At 34.4% G+C, this 21,521-nt stretch overlaps 1 protein-coding gene across 1 annotated transcript in view; it reads right to left on the bottom strand.

The window, feature by feature from the left end:
• The window catches only part of KCNT2 (potassium sodium-activated channel subfamily T member 2), a 344,033-nt gene that overhangs the window by 237,017 nt on the left and 85,495 nt on the right, over nt 1–21,521 (bottom strand). Inside the window, exons 2-3 of the mRNA XM_059414103.1 lie at nt 10,497–10,576; nt 8,213–8,312 (exon numbers count right to left, since the gene is read on the bottom strand). Coding sequence (XP_059270086.1) covers nt 8,213–8,312; nt 10,497–10,576 — 180 coding nt within the window. The remainder of the gene's footprint in view (nt 1–8,212; nt 8,313–10,496; nt 10,577–21,521) is intronic.

Genomic DNA, 21,521 nt, shown 5'->3' with positions numbered 1-21,521 from the left:
AATTTAGTAGGCTGGACAGGAACCCAAGGTGGTGATGAGTTAAAAATTATGACACAACTATTTCCCTTACCTACTGCTTCCACCAAAGGATAGAACCTAAGATGGGAAGCCTATAAATGAACAGAAATGCAATTTAGTAAAAGCAACATGATAAGGAATGTAATATAAGATAAAATAAGCCAACAAATCATTTACTCAAATAAGATAAAAAGCTACCCAAGTTGTATCTGAGACTTAAGATAGACGTGCATCCCAATAAATGCTGGAATGTTTCAAAAGTCATAACTAGATTTTTGTTGTTGTTGTTTTGTTTTGGGATTTTGTTTTTTGGTTATTTTTAGATTTCACATATCACTTTTTTTTTTTAAAGATTTTGCTTATTTATTTATCTGTCAGAGAGAAGGAGAGAGAGAGAGAGCACACGAGCAGGCAGAGGTGGAGAGAGAAGCAGACTCCCTGCCGAGCAAGGAGCCCAATGTGGGACTCAATCCCAGGAACCTGAGATCATAACCTGAGCCAAAGGCAGCGGCTTAACCTACTGAGCCACCCAGGCGTCCCTCACATATCACTTTTTAACTTATTTCACTTAGCATAATGACCTCAAGGAAACACTTAAAAAAAAAAAAGTAACATTCCAATACAACTAGAAATACTTATAAAGCTGGTATACATGAGTATACTGGGTGCCTGGGTGGCTCAATCAGTTAAGCATGTGCCTTCTGCTTGGATTGTGACTCCAGGGTCCTGGGATGGAGCCCCATGTCAGGCCCCCTGCTCAGTGGGGAGCCTGCTTCTCCCTCTCCAGGTCTGAACTGGCTTGTTTTCCCTCTCGTGCTCTCTCTCTCTGTCATTAAAAGAGTATACTTTTTTGGAGTGTATGTAAATCAAGAACAGAAAGGTATGTGGGTTTTTACAGAGATTAACCCCATATTAAACAACTAGTTAGAGTGCTCTTGTTAGCAGTTAAAATCATATGGGTTGGTGTCCAGTATTAACATTAGATAAATAGACAATAAGAAATGTTTATTTTTTAAAAAGAGTGTTATTTTTCTTTCCTTTTTTTTTTTTTTTTGAGTTTATTTCTTTAAATAATCTCTTTTTCCAGCATGGAGCCCAAACTCGTGACCCCAAGATCAATAGTTATATACTCTTCTGAATTAGCCAGCCAGATACCACAAAAAGATATGTTTAAAAAAAAAACTTATAAGGATTATGTTCATTTCTTAATTGAAAGCCAGATCAATTTAATTGTGACAAACCCCTAACACATCCTAAAGAAAATGAATTCCATAGAACACATTTTAGTTTGCATTAAAATTATAATGCAACGGGAAGAAATTAAGATGGTGGAGAAGTAGGGGGACTCTGGGCTTCCCTCCTCCCTCAAACACAGCTGTATTGAAGTCAGATCACTTGGAACACCCAGGAAATCCATCTGAGGACTGGGAGAAGTTGGTCCCAGTTAGAGGGGCCACAAATGGTCACAGTTGGAGGGAGACAGCTTGCCAGGTGCATGGAAGAAAAACTGCAGTGCCATGGAAGGGAGGGAACCCTTTCTACAGAGAGAGAAAAGGGAGAGTAAGAAAGAGACTGAGAGTGCAACATTGAGTTCACACAAGATGAACATCTCTTTGGAACATGGACTGGGAGCGGGGTTTCTGAGTGTCACAGGTTTTTTGGAAACAGTATGTGGAGCTCAAACTCGGGTTGTGGAAGTGCATGACTTTTGCAAGAGTAGAGCTATGGAATGCGATCCTAGGGAGAAGGAGGGCACTGGCCCCAGAAAGCACAATATTGTGTAGGGATTTCCTGGGTCACACCAGAAGAGAACATTCCCATTCCTGTAGTACATTTGTCCTCTCCAAGGACAAAAGACCCTGTAGGTACCAGCAAACAGCCTTTCATCAGCAAGGGACAGAGGCCTGTGCAGAGGATGGATAACCTAGTTATTGCTTTTCCCTATGCTACACCAAAGATTCTGCATGCTGTGCAAGCATGGGACTGTTTTTCTGGGACAAAGCACACCAGACATAGCACAGCAAGTTTCTACACTGGAAGGGGGGTGGTGGCGGGGGGTCCCTGCAGTGCCAGGTCCTTTAAGATGTGGAGTTTTGAATCCCAGCTATGAACCAAAGATAAAATGAATGTGGGATGTGGTACCAGGCACTGACCTCACCACCTTGTGAAGGCTTCCTGAACAGCAGGGAGTGTGGGATCCCCTTTCTGAGACAACAGAGTGACATGGCACCCTCTTCTCCCTCACCATCAACACATGGAACTTCAGAGAGCAACACAATGGCCCCCAGTGGAGGCGGAACATGCTTATACTAAACCCCATCCCCACCCCAATCCTGTGCCCAGCAAGTGCATATTTCCTGGGGTAGGTCTGATTCTGAGCCAGCCCAGCAGGCCTCTCCCCCAGAATATCATCCACAAGAAGCACCACATATGCATCAATCTACTGATCATAGAGTGCTTCAAAGCATCACCTGTGTTTCTGGTGGAAATAAGACCAGGCTTTACTTTTTCTTTTTTTTCCCCCCCCTTTGGCATCAGACTTATAGTTTTTTGTTTGTTTGTTGTTTTCGTCGTTGTTGTTTTTGTTGTTGTTGTCCTCCCATTTCCTTTTCTTTCTCTCTCTCTTTTTTGATCATTTTTTTCTTTTTTTTTTTTCCAGGCTTATGACATCTAGTTAAAGGCCCAAACATCCCCCCACTGTAAACAAGGAGGAACCATGCAGAGGACTGACCAGTGGGAAAGAGCAGACAAACTGTAAGAGCAGAGTGCAAATGCATACACCAGAAACACTTTCTGAAGTGCCAGACCCTGGACAGTGTATGACCCCTTTTTAATGTAGAATTGATCTCAGGTGCAGAAAACACAACTACTTTCAAAACACACAAAAGACAGAAACTTAGTCAAAATAACAAGACAGAAAAAAAATCACAGTCAGAGACTTAGTCAAAACATATATACACAATATATCTGAACAAAAATTTAGAACAACAGTCATAAACTACTAGATGGACTTGAAAAAAGCATAGAAGATACCAGAGAAACCCTTGCTGCAGAGATAATAGATCTAAAAAATTCTAAGGCTGAAAATAAAAATATGCTGTAACTGAAATGCAGGACTGACTAGCTATAGTCACAATGACAATGGAAGGAGCTGTGGAGAGAATACAGAAGATAAAATTACAGAAAATAATAAATTTGAAAAGAAGAAGGGAAGAAGACTCTTAGCTCATGAAGGTGACATAAGGAACTCAGAGATTCATTAAGTGAAATAATATCTGTATCACACGACCCCTGGAAGAAAAAGAGTGGGAAAAGGGGGCAGAAGATTAACTTGAACAAATTATACCTGAGAACTTCCTTAATCTGGGGAAGGAAACAGCATTCAAGTTCAAGATGCACAGAACACTCTCCTCAAAATCAACAAAAACAGGTCAACACCACAACATATCATAGTGAAACGTGCAAAATACAAAGATAAAGAGAAAATTCAGAAAGCAGCTAAGAATAAAAGGTCCTTACCCTACAAAGGAAGACACATAAGGTTAGCAACAGACTTGTCCACTGACACTTGACAGGACAAAAGAAAGTGGCAGGATACATTTAACATGCTAAATGAGAAAAATATGCGGCCAGGAATATTTTGTCCATCATGGCTGTCATTCAAAATAGAAGGAGAGGTAGAGTTCACAAGACAAGCAAAAACTAAAGGAGTTCATGAACAGTAAACCAGCTCTGAAAGAAATATTAAAGGAGACCATTTGAATAGGAAACAGAGTCCAAAAGTAACAAAGAATAGAAAGGAACAGAGACAGTATACAGGAACACTGACATTAAAGATAATACAATGGCATTAAATTCATATCTCTCAAGAATTACTCAAGGTAAATGGACTAAAGCTCTAATTAAAAGGCATACTGTATGAGAATGGATTAAAAAACTCAATATGCTGCTTAAAAGAGACTCATTTTAGACCTAAAGACACTTCCAGATTAAAAGTAAGGGGTTAGAGAACCATTTATAATACCAATGGACATCAAAAGAAAGCTTCAGTATCCATACTTATATATCAGAAAAACTAGATTTTAAACCAAAGACTGTAATAAGAGATGAAGAGGGGCACAATATCATATAAACGGGGTCTATCCAACAAGATCTAACAATTGTAAATATATATGTCCCCAATTTGGGAGTAGCCAAATAAATAAATTAATTAATAACAAACTTAAAGAAACTCATTAATAAAAACCATACAATAATAATAGGGGACTTTAACACCTCACTCTCAGCAATGGAGAGATCATCTAAGCAGAACATCAACAACAAAAAACTGATACACTGGACCAGATGGACTTAACAGGTATATTCACAGTATTCATCCTAAAGCAGCAGAATACACATTCTTTTTGAGTGCATATGTAATATTCTACAGAATAGATGACATAACATATTAGGTTACAAATCAGGCTTTAAACACTACAAAAAGATTGAGATCATACCAAGCATATTTTCAGATCACATTCCTATGAAACTTAAAGTCACCTGTAAGAAAAAATTTGGAAAGACCACAAATATATGGAGATGAAAGAATATCCTACTAAAGAATCAATGTGTCAACCAGAAAATTAAAAAAAAAAATTTTAAAATACATGGAAGCAAATGAAAATGAAAATATCACAGTTCAAAACCTTTGGGACGCAGCAAATGCAGTCCTAAGAGGTAAGAATATAACAACACAGGCCTTCTTCAAGAAGCAGTAAAAGTCTCAAATATACAACCTAAAGCTCCTTATATCTAAAGGAGTTGGGAAAACAGCAGCAAATAAAGTCTAAATTCAGCAGAAGAGAAATAATAAAGATTAATGATACAGAAAAAAAATAGTAGAACACATCAACAGAAACTAGGAGCTGGTTCTTTAAAAGAATTAACAAAATTAATAAACCTCAAAGCAGACTTAACAAAAAGAAAAGAGAAAGGCTCAAATAAATAAAATCATGAATGAAAAGGGGGGATCACAACCAACACCTCAGAAATACAAACAATTAGAATATTAGGAACAATTATACACCAACAAATTAGGCAATTGGAAGAAATGAATAAATTCCTATAAACATATAACTACCAAAACTGAGTCTGAAAGAAAGAGAAAATCTGAACAAACCATAACTACCAAAGAAATTTAACCAGTAATCAAAAATCTCCCCATAAACAAGAGTCCAGGACCAGATCGCTTCCCAGGGGGAATTCTACCAAACATTTAAAGACTTAATACCGATTCTTCTGTTTCAAAACTGTTTAAAAAAATAGAACTGCAAGGAAAACTACTAAACTGATTCTATGAGGGCAGCATTACCTTGATTCCAAAACCAGGCAAAGACCCCACTAAAAAGGATAATCACAGACCAATATCTTTAATGAACATGGAAGGAAAAATTCTCAACACAATCCTAGCTAATTGAATCCAATAGCACATTAAAAGGATTATTCACTACACTCAGGTGGAATTTATTCCAGGGCTTCAAGGGTGGTTCAATATCTTCAAATCAATCAAGGTGATACATCACATTAATAAAAGAAAGAATAAGAACCAGATGATTCTCTCAATAGATGTAGAAAAAGCATTTGATAAAATAGAGCATCATTTCCTGATAAAAATCCTCAAGAAAGTAAGGAGAGAGGGAACATACCTTAAAATCATAAAGGCCATATATGAAAGATGCACAGCTAACATCATCCTCAATGGGGGATAATCGAGAGCTTTTCCTGTAAGGTCAGGAACACAACAAGGATGTCCACTCTCACCACTGTTGTTCAACATAGTACTGGAAGTCCTAGACTCAGCAATCACACAACAAAAAGAAATAAAAGGCATCCAAATCGAAAGAAAGAAGTCAAACTTTCACTTGTCGCAGACAACATGATACTTTATGTAGAAAACCCAAAACACTACACTAAAAAATTTCTAGACTAATACAGGAATTTGTCAACATTGTAGGATATAAAATCAATACAGAAGTCTGTTGCATTTCTATATACCAATAATGAAGCATCAGAAAGAGAAATCAAGGAATGGATCTCATTTACAATTGCACCAAAAACCATAAGATATCTAGGAATAAACCTAACCAAAGAGGTAAATGATCTGTACTCTAAAACTATAGAACACTGATGAAACAAACTGAGGAAGGAACAAAGAAATGGAAAAACATTCCATGCTCACAGATTGGAAGAACAAATATTATTAAAATGTCTATGCTACCCAAAACAATCTAACATTCAGCAATTTCTATCAAAATAAGACCAGCATTTTTCACAGACTAGAACAAACAATTCTAAAATTTGTAAAGGACCCCCAAAAAGACCAAAGGAATCTTGAAAAAGAGAAGCAAGTCTGAAGGGATCACAATTCTGGACTTCACGCTGTATTAGAAAGCTATAGTCATCAAGAGTGTGTGGTACTAGCACAAAAACTGACACATAGATTGATGGAACAGAACAGAGAACCCAGAAATGGACCCTCAACTCTATGGTCAACTAATCTTTAACAAAGCAGGAAAGAATGTCCAATGGAAAAAAGACAGTCTCTTCAACAAATGGTGTTGGGAAAATTGGTCAGCCACATGCAGAGGAATGAAACTGACCACTTTCTTAAACCATATACAAAAATAAATTCAAAATGGATGAAAGACCTAAATGTGAGACAGGAAACCATCAAAATCCTAGAAGAAAACACAGGCAGCAAGTTCTTTGACCTCAGCCACAGCAACATCTTCAAAGGCAAGGGAAACAATAGCAAAAATGAACTATTGAGATCTCATCAAGATAAAAAGCTTCTGCAGAGCAAAATAAATAATCAACAAAACTGAATGGGAGAAGATATTCGTAAACGAGATATCAGACAAAGTACTAGTTTCCAAAATCTATAAGGAACTCATCAAACCCAACACCGAAAAAATTAAAAATCCAGTCAAGAAATGGGCAGAAGACATGAACGACATTTCTCCAAAGAAGACATACAAATGACTAACAGACACATGAAAAAACGCTCAAAATCACTCAGCATCATGGAGATACAAATCAATACCACAATGAGATGACAAATTGCACTACTAGATATTTATCCAAAGGATACAAAATAATGATTTAAAAGGACCCATGCACCCCAATGATTATAGCAGCACTATCCACAATAGCCAAAATACGGAAAGAGCCCAAATGTCCATAGACTGATGAATGGATAAATTAGAAGTGATATACACACACACAATGGAATATTACACAGTTATCAAAAATAATGAAATCTTGCCATTTGCAATGACATGGAAGGAGCTAGAGCATATTGTGTTGAATAAAATAAGTCAGTCAGATAAAGACTCATATGTGGAATTTAAGAAACAAAACAGATAAACATAGGTGAAGGGAAGGAAAAATAAAAGATAAAAAAAGAGAGAGAGAGAGAGAGGGGCACCTGGGTAGCTTAGTCCTTTAAGTGTCTGAGTCTTGGTTTTGGCTCAGGCTGTGATCTCGGGATCATGAAATCAAGTTCTAAGACACTCTCTGTGCTCAGCATGGAGTCTGTTTGAGATTCCCTCTCTGTCTCCTTACGCCCCTCCCCTCGCTCTCTAAATAAATAAATAAGTAGATAGATAATTTTTTTTTTTTTTTTTTAAAGAGAGGAAGACAGAGGTGCCTGGGTGGCTCAGTGGGTTAAAGCCTCTGCCTTCAGCTCAGGTCATGATCCCAGGGTCTTGGGATCGAGCCCTGCACTGGGCTCTCTGCTAGGCGGAGAGCCTGCTCTCCCTCCTTCTCTCTCTGCCTGCCTCTCTGTGTGCTTCTGATCTATGTCTGTCAAATAAATAAATTAAAATCTTAAAAAAAAAAAAAAAAAGAGAGAGAGAGAGCGAGAGGAAGGCAAACCGAAAACGACTTAACTATAGGGAAAAAAACTGAGGGTTGCTGGAGGGGAGGTGGTTTGAGGATGGGATAAATGGGAGATGGGCATTCAGGAGGGCACTTGTAATGAGCACTGGACATTGTATCAAATGAAGTATCACTAAATTATTCCTCTGAAACTAACTACATTATATGTTAACTAATGTTAATTTAAATAAAATCTTGAAATAAAAATAAATTAAATTATCACACAATTCAAAGTAATCAAAAGAACATTGTTGAAATTCAGATAAAGACACCTTACCATTCATTTCCTTGTGAAGGGTTTTCTAGTAGCACTCGGATTATGTATAATAAGCAGCTTAATAATTTGAGAGAAAAATTGAATAGACGAATTCTTAGACCTTTAAACAAACAACAAAAATTTAATTTTCATTTGAACTTAGTCCATGAAGGACCAAAAAAAAGGTCAAAAATAACTTTAAGTACAGAATTTAAACTATATTCAGACACTACAATATCATAATTGTCTAAACTCTTAAAATTTTAGGTAGCCGATTTTAATTAATTAAACATTGAAAAAAAATTGACATTGACAGATTGTATGCACTGAAAATGGCACTGAATTTTATACCCAAGAATAAATCTAAGTTTGAGCATTCAGAAGTCACAAAAATCATTTCCCATCAAGATTGGGCCAATATGCTTAGAAGTGTAAGCAATTTTTATTTCCATGGATTTTGGAATAAATTTTACCTAGCTAGAAAATCTAGCCGCTTACAAATTCACCAGATAATTTATAAATCATTTACTTTCAGAACACCTTGTGGAGTTGATTACAGAGAAATTATAATCATGTATATAACTATATATATATATATGCATATATACATACATATATATGCACACACACACACTCAATTAGTAATTATATAATTGAAGAAGAATCCTAATAGCATTTTCTGGAAAATACATGCATACATACACACTTTTTAGTTCAACCAGTTGAAACTTACTTTTGACTTTAGGCTGAATACCAATGAAATCTTAAATATTTAGGGGGTATTAAGACTGCTATGTATGTATCTATAAAACTGTATAGGTCACAGTTATGCAGTCTATAGTACTTGATGGTGAAGAAAAGCAATTAACATAAGGCAAAATATGCCTAAAGTCTGATTAATAGAAGTATTACCTTTCCTGTAATTATCAGGTGGTATCTGATTCATGCATTATGAATAAAATTTTGAGAAAGGTCTTCTTATAATTATTACTTAATAAAATCTGGAAATGAAATGTCATCTTTTTACTCTGCTATATATGAGTGTACTTGAGGTAACATTTCTTAACAGCAAAATGCTAATGCTTATTAATTGTATAATTTTTCATAAGTTTCCCTATTAAAATGCTAGATACATTTTATGGGTTAGCTTCTTTATAAAATCTTTTAAACTGTTAATGAAATTGTGCTGGTTTTATAGAACTGGCCTCTTCAAATGACTATTTAATCAAAATTGGCTGCTGGTGAAGTATTCAAATAATGCATCTATCTTTTCTGGCCTGGAAAGATAGCATTGTCAGTATCAAAATCAAGGACACTTATTCAGATGATGCGGCTGCTTTAGGTAATACTTATTGGTGGGACTTCCTTGGAAATTCTAAACAACCAGATTGGAAAGGCGTAAGATATTATTAGTCTTAACTCTGCAGCTAATATGCCATTAAGAATCTCTAACCAGTGTGCCTTACATACTGAAACAGTCCCTATACTCTATTTGGATAAATTCCCACAACTCAGGCTTTTCTCTTTGAACCCTATAGAGACACAACTCAACCTAGACCACCCCAAGAAGATTCCAGGATCAAAATTCAAAAAGAACAAAATCTACAACAATCTAATATAGACCTCTCCTTTTTTGTGTTGACATTTTAAACAAAAGTCATATGAAAAACTACACATTGACTCATTATACATGGCTTCTAAAAAATGTGTGGTATTACAGGGAAGCGACAAGTATCACTGACACATCAGCCTTGAATGGTCTTAGGTCAGTGGCTATGCTAATTTCATGTCTTCTTGAAGTTGAAATGTTTCCCAAATTTATCTGGTGAGAAAAATCAGTGGTGTGAAACTGTGGGCTGAGGCTATACTTTCTGATTCAAAATCTCCAAAGAAGGTTGCTAATAATCTGTACATTTCAGAAAGCCCTTATGATGCATGACTGGGAAACATTAAACTCTTCCTCAATAAATCAATTATTCCTGTTCGTAAGAGCCTAATCAGTATCTCTTAAAATAAGGGTACCCTGATTTAAGTTCTTTTCCTCAATGTCTCGACTAATCCAGATGGTTCTCTCACAAGTCTGCTTATTGATGTGGGATTTGGAGAATTACAGGTATTCAAAAACCCTACCAACACCAAATGTAACATCTATGCTTTCTAAACTTTTATAGCCTGGTAGACAAGATTATCAATATTCATTCTAGATAAAAGATATTTTGCAAAAGGATTGCACAGCTGAATTTTTTAGGCAATTTTTTTAGGCAAATATGTACAAACACATAGGAGAATAAAATAAATGACTTACTTGATCTCTGGTTTTTGATAAAAAATAACTTTAGCCTCTCTTTAAATGTGTTTTCATTCATATAGAATTCAACTTGTACCCTGCAAGCAAAAGATAAAAGTATAAATAATCTAAAGATAAATACATTAAAAAGTAATTTTATTTAATGCATTAAATACTTTGCATGAATCCCCACTACAGAAAATGAAAATTGAGTAAAAATGCTGAATTTTTTGGAGAAAGAGTTACTTTCTAATTCTAAACATAGAATAAGTTCAAATACCATATATAATTAATTCTATTATCTGTATTAGCAGATGTAATACATGGTATAGATAATTCAAAACAGCAATAATATGTGTCTTTGGAATAATTTTGAAACAGTGTTTTCCCAAGTTCTTTCTCTGTCACTGGAATCATTTAGGTGTCTGAAGGATCCAGTTTGAACACTATCACCTGATGCACTGCGTCAGAATCTTAAGGGACTAGGCCTGAAACTCTATTTTTAAAAAGTCTTTCCCTCCATCATGACCCTATTTGGGACACCACATTATGGGACACTTAACCTCTTTATTTATTTATTTAGGCTTATAATAAAATATACATGATCAACAAGGAGTAGTAATGAATGACAAGTAGAATGTTAAAGTCAACATAGATAGGTTATAAACCAGACAAAACAATTACGGAACTGATTTTATATATTTAATCTTCAATACAATAATACCAACAGTGTAAAAAACAGTAGCATACTAATAAATACATTTGCTTTCTCCCTAAATTCCAGCAAACTTCTCTCACATGCTGACTAATTAATATTTTCAAAATGCTAACTGAAAAGAAATATTATGTTCATGATGATTTGTTAATAATTATCATTTGAAATTATATTTTTATTTGAAATTTTCTTAATTAAATGGTCGTAAGTACAACTTATTTTAAGTTATAATTCCAAAATAGCTAAGAAAGCACTTTAATATTTACACAACAGATTCAATTTCATTTTTCCTAACATCATGAAATTTTGATAATGTGATCTGTATAAATTAGAAACTTTATTTTGTAACTGGTATTTTGTAACTCTTAATCCCCTTCACCTATTTTGCACTTCCCAACTCCTATCCCCTCTGGCAACCACCATTTTATTATCCATATCTCTGAGTTTTGTTCTTATTTTGTTTGTTCATTTATTTGTCTTTTTTTTTAAGATTAGTGAATATAAGTGGAATTCTAGTTTTAAAATATTCTGTATAAAAAAAAAGTCTGTATAGCAAGATGAATATAATCAATAATATCGTATTGCAAGTTTGAAAGTTGATAGGAAAGTAAATCTTAGAAGTTATCATTACAAGAAAAGAAATTCTAGTTTAGTCCAGTAAGTCTGTATGGTGATAAATGGAAACTAAATTGATTTTGGTGATCATTTCACAATGTATACAAATGTTAAATCATTATGCTTACACCTGAAACTAATATAATGTTGTATGTCAATAATACTTCAATTAAAAACTGCAATATCCTCCAGCAAAACACTTACATATGCAAGTACATAAACTTATACACTTATACACACTACAAAAGTGCATGAACACACATGCATGTATCTTAAGAATATCCAGGAGTATCTTAGGAATCCATCATTGAATCTGTTTCCCTTATTTTTTGTACTGAAAAGGCAGTTCATTTTAAATAAAGCAACTATAACATTGATGTCAAGCTGAATTATTTCAAATCTGCTATGGCTACAAAAGTAAATTTGAAAGGACATATCATTATTATGCAAATAATTCCACAAAGGGCCATGCAAGTTTGCTCCAGAGTTACCAAATTGATAAGACTATGAGTCCATTCTTCCGATAATATCTGAAGCTCAGTATTGGGTGTGTAACAGAGATGTAACTAAAATTAGGTCATTTAAAGCCTTATGCAAAATAATGAAGGATCTGGAAAGCATCTCATATGAAGACAAATTTAAAGAACTGGAAATGTTTAGCCTAAATATGAAGAGTTAGCAGTAACAGAATACCTGTCTTAAATACTGAAGTGAACATCATTATTAAAATGAATTGACTCATAATATGATGCTCTATTATATAGGATTAATCATAGAGAAATAGGAGAATTAGGAATGAGATTACCCAATTTGTAAATGATCATCAATGTGAAGTGAAGAGCTCTCCAATATATAAAAATGTACAAAAGACTGGATAACAGTTTGAAATACTGTGACTGATTTTTATTTCATTTTTTTCCTGAGGTAAAACCAATTTTGCATGAGATAAATTCTCTCATTAAATACTTCCAGATTCCCTCCTCATTATAATATTATGTGAAGTAAAACTATTAATAAATATAGTGATATCTGAGTCAATACGATCACCAAGGAGCATAAGACATTAAAGCATAAGTTTATACAAATGTTTTTTTTTAACACTAAGGCTAACATACAAACAAAGCAAAACACTTTTTGATCCATATCTTTTCTTGGGTAGAGAAAAATGACTAAGTTAACTACTCATAATATTGAGCAGAGTTTTCTTTTATTTTTGTAATAACAACCTTTACCAGAATCAAAGCCAGTTAGTGGTAGTGTATTCTTGGAGGACCTTCTTAGCACCATACAGTTCTCTAAAACTCAGGGACTTAGTACAGAGTTTAGTGTTTATGCTTCCTAATTTTTTCCATGATTTTATCTTAAATAGCCACTTCATATTTCCTTTTCCAGATTTAAATTTGCTTTCCCTTTTTTCCTTCTCTCCTTCCCCTTCCTTCCTTTGGTCCTTCCTACCTTCCTTCCTTCCGAACTCTCTCCTCCCAACTAACTTTATCTGAATTTATCTCCATTCAAATAGGTCAACTTAATGCACTCTCTAGATCATCCCCAGAACACCACAGTTTTAGTCACATTTACCTCAATGTAACAGTGGAATTATAATTGTATTTTTAAAAATGGAATTACAATTAGTATGTGGTATCTTGTCCTATTGATATGTTCTCATTGTTTAAAAATATTAGCTTTATATTGGTCAACGAAATTTTATTTGATTTGCATAGACCGTACATATTCTTTGTGACATTTATTTCTGGGTATTTTACAATTTTGGTTGCAATTTTTTAAGTGTTTTGTTCTAACTTTCAACTTTCGGTTTTAGTATTATAAATGGCGACCATATTGAATTCTTTCATATGCAATAATACATTTTTTTCAGATTTATTGCTTGTATTTTCTGGACAATCATGTCATCTAAAAATCAATATTTTTATTTACATTTGTTATTATGTTGACTAGCACTTATTGAAGAAAAAATATCAACTGTGGTATGTACTCTTAGAAGGCCTCTTATGCTTTAGCAATAATTATGTTGTTGACCCTGAAACTACAATAAACATTTATATCTTACTAAAAGATATATTGACATATCTTTTATAAAGATATAAAAAAGATATAAATAGATACAAAAAGATATTGAAAAAGATAAAAAAGATATAAAAGATAAATTGATTGCTATCAAATGCCTTTCTTGATTCTATCAAGTTGATGGTACCTTTTGGGGATATTTTTGACAGTGATTTGATGAATTGTTCTAATAGTTTTTCTATCTTGCAATTATTTTTTTCAATTCTTGACTAGTTTTGGTAGTCATGAATTATTCAGGTAATTTACTCATGGATTCATTTTCTTATATTTTTAGAAGTTTTTCCTCCTTAGTCATAACTAACTAGTATATTGATGTGCTATCATCTTTAGATTATCCCAATATCTTCAAATATGAATTGAAAAAATATACAAATTGAAAACCTCTCCATATTTTTCTATAACAATTTGATTACTACAAAGATACTTTGTATAACCATTGTCAATTTGCCTTAATATTAACTTCAATTTGTTACTTTTTTTTCTTTTCTTTTCCTTCTGTTGCTCTGTTTATTTAAATTTAGTATAAAAATCATGCAAGATCTTGTTAAAAGCCAACTTCCTTGTCTCACTCTTAAAATTCTTTACTAATTCTAAGATAGGCCTCACCATTTTAACCACACAAAAAATAATTCTGAACCAGACTGTAAACACATTGTTCTTTCCGAAAAACTATTTCACTTTTTTCAAGTGCTAATAATACCCTGGGCTCTGTAGGATATCAAACCTTTGCATATATTCTCTTTGGGACTTGTAATATGTACAAGGAAGAGTCTTCCTCTATTTCTATTTGGTGCTCTCCCTTACTACCTCCCTCTGAGACTGTCCTATTAGTCACAGAGTCCATGCATGACTATTTATGATTATATTCAACTCTAACAAGGCAAAACCTGCCTGGACGTTCTGGTCTCAGCAGATAGGTTCAGTGGACACATGTTAGTCTCTCTGTGTATTGTTGGTGAGTGTTTTCTTTGAAAAAGCTACATCTGGATGTCAAGTTAATGTACATAGCTCCACTGCGATTCCCATGTCTAAGAACGTTTCCCTTGGCATCATTTTTGTGCTTTTAAATTGGTGCATCTTTCTAACTCTATGTTGGGTGCTCTGACTCCGAAGAATAAGGAAAAAAAAAAGGAAAGTCTCTCTGCATATTACTAGCAGGTTTCTCTCACTCTATTTCCACCACTACTAAAACTTAAAATGGGGCTGGTATTTATGAGAATTACACCTTTCCAAATATACATTACTGTAAATGTATTTATTTTTTCTAAAGTCATTGATATGCACCAAATTATGTCCCCTAAAAAGATATATTCAAGTCCTAACTCCAAATCTCATGTGACCTTATTTGGCAATGAGTCATTGCAGACATAGTTCAATTAAGATTGGGTCATACTGGAGTAGGATGAGTCTGTAACCCAGTACCACTCATCTATTTATTAGAGGAAAATCTGGACACTGACGAAGAAGAAAGATGGCCATGTGAAGACAGAGACAAAGACTAGAGTTTTATGGCCACAGTCTCAGGAACACTAGGGTTACCAGAGGCTGAAAAGGCGAGTGAGGATTCTCCTCTAGAGACTTAGGAGAGAGGATAGTACTACCAACAACTTGATTTCAAACTTCCATAATTAATCCAGAGCTTGGAATTCATAAACCTCTGTTGTTTTTAGGCACCTTATTTCTGGTTCTTTGTTATGGCAATCCTTCAAAACCAATACACTAATATTCCATGATGACGACAATAGCATTTCACAGTTATATGAAGTAAGTCCTTTAGAATTAAGCTCCAGGAGAGCCAGAACTGTATTTTGTTTTGTTCATGATTATATCTTTAGCATGTCACATGTTACTTGCAACCTATTGGGCATTAACTGTGAGTGACTGAAGGCCTGAACAAAGAGGTAGGGTAGTCTCTAGTTCTTTCTTTAGTATAAACCTTAGGACTCAGTGCATAACTCGTGTGAAGATGAAATGCATCTTCTTTCCTTTCTTAGATTATAAATATTTGAGGATACAAAACCTGGGTTTGTAGTGAGGTCAATCCTTAGAAGTTCCTTTTTATTCCAATTTGATCTACTTTAAGATTAATGATAATTCCCTGCAGATTTTTAATTTTTTTCAATTTTATTAACTTAAATTTATTTGTTTATTTGCTCTATCTCCCCATGATTTGATAAATATTTAGGAAAAAAATTACATTATTTAATTTTTCCAATGTTGCTATTGCCTTGAGAAAGGCAGACATCAACTTTACTATATAAAAAAACAGACTTTAATTCTAATAATTTTAGTGAGTTGCCTAATGCATAGCTAGTACTGAAACACAACTGGGATGTTGTTCTTTCCATTACTTCTTCTTGCCTCCTGCTTCCTCATCAACTGATTCTTCATTACTAGGAGATTTCTAGGTCATCTATAAAATATTGCAGAAAACTATTGCAAACACCAGACCCACAGAGAGATAAAGACAAGTCTTTGTTTAATTCTGCTGTTGGATTATTTACTCTAAACCAGGTTCCTATTTACAAATATTCATTCCTAACTTCTGATAACTAAATTATTTAACAGAGCAGCCATTCAAATGGATCCTTGTGAAAAAAAACTAAATGAATAAGGCTATAATCAATTTTGAATCTTGAAAAATTAGTTTCGCTAATCCATGCTCAAGTGCTTCCAAGGGATTTCTACCTGGCTTCCAGCCTTTACTACATGCATGAAACTAAGTCCACTTTAAATACTACGACACCCCTTCTCCTACTTCCCAGCTTCTTTTTTGCCCATCCAATCTTCTTCATAACTACTCAAGCCTAACTTTCTCACCTCCTTTAGTTAGTAACATCTTATGAGGAGGCAGAGATTAATTCTGATGACTTTCATAGCATTCTCTTATTTTTAAAATGATATTTAAAACAATGTCATTTCTGGGGCACCTGGGCAGCTCAGTCAGTTAAAACAACCAACTGTTGGCTTCAGCTCAGGTCATGATCTGAATGTCCTGGGATCAAGTCCCACCTCCGGCTTTGTGCTCTGCATGGAGTCGGCTCGTCCCTCTCCCTCCCCCTCCACTCTTCCCCCAGCTCGCCTGTGCTCTCTCTCTAATAAATAAATACATAAATAAATCTTTAAAATAAACAAGCAAACAAATAAATTAAATCATGTCATTTTTGGAAAGGGAATCCTGTTGGTATAGAAATATATGATGACTACACACACACATATATATATACACATATATCTGTATAAGTATGTTTGAATGTACATGAAGTGGAGTGCTAATCACGCATCAATTTTCTTTTACTATGGATAATGATGGCAGTCTCTCAATAATTGCATTTATGCTCCTGTCACTTCCTGGTAATCGAAGTTTGCAGGTAGTTGGAGACGTACATGCTTGCAGTTTCCATGATAAAACACATTACAAGTCCGCCCAAGAGTACTTCTGCATTCAAGTCTCTCTTCAGTTAGAAAACGCATGTGCTCATGTGTAGTGCTCATTTGCTGGGCCGACTCTCTGCGCTCCTTTATTTTATTTTAAAGACTTAAAGGTAAGCAACCCCATTTAACTTAACTTTGTATGGTCAGAAAAAATAAAGCTAGGATGAGCGAAAAGGTACATTTTTTTTTTCATCCTTTGAAAAGATTTGCCTTTTTATATGCCCACCCAACTGCATGAGTAGGGGGCAGGTGTAGTTCAAGCCATTAAAAAAAAAAAAAAAGAAAGAAAGAAGAAAAGATTAACAGAAGAGAAGAGAAAAGGAAAAAAAAAGAGAAAGAACTGCAAACAGAACATTTACTCATTTTTATTCTAAGTATATAATAAAAAGTAGAAAAATATATAGCATTCAGGCTTGTAGTAAACTGTTTGATATGTATTATATAACTTTATCACCACCAAACACCTCAAGAAAAAGGTCAGCTGCAGGGCACCTGGGTGGCTGAGTGGGTTAAGCCTCTGCCTTCAGCTCAAGTCATGATCTCAGGGTCCTGCGACCAAGCACTTCAGCGGGCTCTCAGCTCAGCGGGGAGCCTGCTTTCCCCTCTCTCTCTGCCTGCCTCTCTGCCTACTTGTGATCTCTCTCTCTGTGTCAAATAAATAAGTAAAAATTTTGAAAAAAAAAAAAAAAGTCAGTTGCTTGAAGATCGTGTCCATTTCATGTCCATTTCTTTTCTCTCACCTCAACTCTACTTCTTCCCATTGCGCGCGCGCACACACACACACACACACACACACACACAGAAGCCCGCATGATAAGCTGCATACAAGCGTGTGTACACATACATACATAAACATATATGCATGCATGCAAACACACGCATACATTCTGGAAGAATAAAGCTGTTAGCCCCAGAAAGGCTTATAAATCTACATTATATGACTATAGGCAGCAGAGCCCCACCACAAATGTAACAGCCTCCCAATCAAAACTCACAACTACCACCTGTAAATCCCCTTTTCTTTTTCTCTATACTTTTTTAAGAGGATATAAAATACCAGGTACTCTCTAATGCAGGCTGGAATATACATCCAGTCATTTTAAAACCTTGAAGGAAAATATAACAGGGCTCACACATCCCAGGATTGCTGGGAATGGCATGGTTAAATATCAAAGCCCAGTCTGGGGAGAAATAAATATGTGTCTTTCAAGAGGAACCCACTGAGTCTCACAGTCAGGTCATGTTCAACAGATGCTAGTTCTTAGAATGATTCCAGAAATTACATGAAGACACTCAGGTACAGTGAAAGAAGCACCTTTTAATTTTATATAATTATTTTCACCAATGTCATAAGACTTTAAATCAACACACCAAGCAGCCTCTTTCATTTTGTACTTACAGGGAGAATTCACTTTTCAATAATGGACACAGCTCACTAAGACATACATATTTCTTTAAGATATTTTAGTACTTAGTACTTTTTTTTTTAAGATTTTATTTATTTATTTGACAGACAGAGATCACAAGTAGGCAGTGAGGCAGCCAGAGAGACAGTGGGAGGCAGGCTCCCTGCTGAGCAGAGAGCCCCATGCGGAGCTCAAATCCAGGACCCTGGGATCATGACCTGAGCCGAAGGCAGAGGCTTAACCCACTGAGCCACCCAGGTGCCCCAGTACTTAGTACTCTTAATTCAAGTAAAAATAACATATGTAACTTGGAATAGGTAAACTCTATTGGGCTGAATATATTTAAGGACAAAGTGACACAATTTGGATGGAGAAGGGAGAACAGTCACAAATAGAATCTCACCCTAGTTTTCTACAGAAACTGACATTTTCCCCACATTAGTTTCTTCATTTGTTTTATTTCATATGTAGTATATAGGAACTAAGAGCAATAACAGCATGGACTTTGGAATCAGATTATATGTGCTAGATTATAAAATTTGCTAACTTTTATTTCCTTTTATTCAGTTATTACTTCTATTAACAGGACTATTTAATGAAAATTAAAGAAGATACCTTATATATGAGCATACAAAGCTGACAACTCATAACTTTTTCCTGGTGTGTTGGTAATAATGAAAAAAGTTCCTAGAATAAACATTTATAATTGGAGTAACAATAACTATGGATTACTTATGTCAATTCGATATAGTTGAATCTCCAAAAAATATTTAATTGAGAAAAATAAGGATATAAGGCAATAAATAAGTTCACTGTTTGTTTCAGAAAATTCCTACAGATCAATTTATTGGAGCCTACAGTCTGTTCACCTAGGCAAACACATTACTTATCTACAAAGCCTACTCACTAACACCTGCACTGTCTTTGAACTCATTACTCCTTAAGGCTTCGAAACCCTCACTTTGCTGTGTCCACCAATTCCAAATGATTTATCATGACAACTGACCATAGCAAATCCTTTCTTTTTTTTTTTTTTTAAGATTTTATTTATTTGACAGAGATCACAAGTAGGCAGAGAGGCAGACAGAGAGAGAGAGAAGGCGAAGCAGGCTCCCCATTGAGCAGAGAGCCCAACTAGGGGGTTGATTCCAGGATCCTGGGATCATGACCTGAGCTGAAGGCAGAGGCTTTAACCCACTGAGCCACCCAGGTGACCCTTGAAATCCTTTCTTACCCTGAAAGATCCCCTTTACACCACTTGAGCCCTCATTAAAAAAACAAAAACAAAACAAAAAAAAACAAATAAATACCTCACTTCTAACATCATCTTCTGAAACACTGCTAATGCTTACTCACTAACTTCAAAAAGTTTCAATAAATTTAGTTTGGCTTCATTAACAAATATCTGGTAGCAGATCAATCTAAACAACAGAATAATGGGAATCATACTACACCTGCTACTCTAGAACTTATTTATGTTTACTTTAACATAGAAGATGCAGGCCTAGATCATCATTTTTAGTTACTACATGGTAATTCTTCTGTATATTCCTTTATATTAACAATACACTATTTCCTTACATATATAAATGGATCTTCAGGTTTTGTTTACTATAAAAAATCATCATCTATATTATCTAATAAATATAAATGAGTAATAAATACATTTTCTACATTTTTCACTAAATAACATGAAAGCTAGATATGAAATTATTTTTAAAATATATGTATAGGACAAAGAATATAGCAATAATCTCAAAATCTTGTTATCATCACACCATTTTAATAGTCAAATAATGTTCTCCCATGGAACTTTCCCAATACATTTTTCCTAGACTGTTTAAGGAAGATAATGAATGACAAAGTCAAAATATCTAAATACTATACTAGAAAAAAACAATTGTCAATTTTGTCAGAAAAATTATCCAGAATTTAGAAATAAGCAATAGAGATTACTAGATGTTCTTTTAGTGAAAGGCTGACTTCAACTCTGTTTTCTGTGCAATTTTACAACTGTGAAGGAGCAGACATGAGTGCAAAGAGTTCTGTGTAATAGATAAGCAAAGGACTGCCACCCACTAAAAAAGGTAATTCAAAAGGTTAGAGTTGATGGCCCTGTAGGGTTTTCCGGAGAGGGATACTAACTTAGCAATTTAATTCTAACATTGCCTAGTAATACATAGCTTCTTAAATGTACTGTGGGCCAGTTTTAAAGTATTACTGTTTTGCTCATTAATTAATAAGTTGAGGATAATTTTTGACATGTTTTCATTTTATATTTGTCTAAGGTACATATTTTCAAACTTTTGAAAATTATGCATTATATCTCTTCTTCAAATTAATAAGAATTTCTTTTGTCAGTGTAATTGGTGAAATCACTTTGGACAACAGTTTGGTATTTATATTATAAAATAATCCATAGATTCTACAAAATCCTAATCACATCAAATACAGAATTTTATGGAGCTTGATAAACTGATTCTATAGAGGTAAAAGATCAAACTAAACAAGAAGAATAAAGAGAAAATATTTGCCCTACCTGATATCAAGACTTATTATCATGTTACTGCAATTGAGACTTTATAAAAGTGGCACAGAGAAAGACAAATTGATTAGTGAAATAAAACAGTTTAAAAAAAAAGAAATTGACTCATGTATATATGAGAATATTAATATATAACAAAGGTAGTATGACAGATCAATAGAAAAAACAAAGTATTCAATAAATGGATTTTTAAATGGTTATCCAAAAAGGAAAAAAAAAAAAAAAAGAAAGGAAAAAAAAGA

The sequence above is a fragment of the Mustela nigripes genome, chromosome 10, assembly GCF_022355385.1.
Source record: "Mustela nigripes isolate SB6536 chromosome 10, MUSNIG.SB6536, whole genome shotgun sequence".
Lineage (NCBI taxonomy): Eukaryota > Metazoa > Chordata > Mammalia > Carnivora > Mustelidae > Mustela > Mustela nigripes.
Note: the sequence above shows the minus strand (reverse complement) of the source record. Positions and strands in the feature narration are given on the sequence as shown.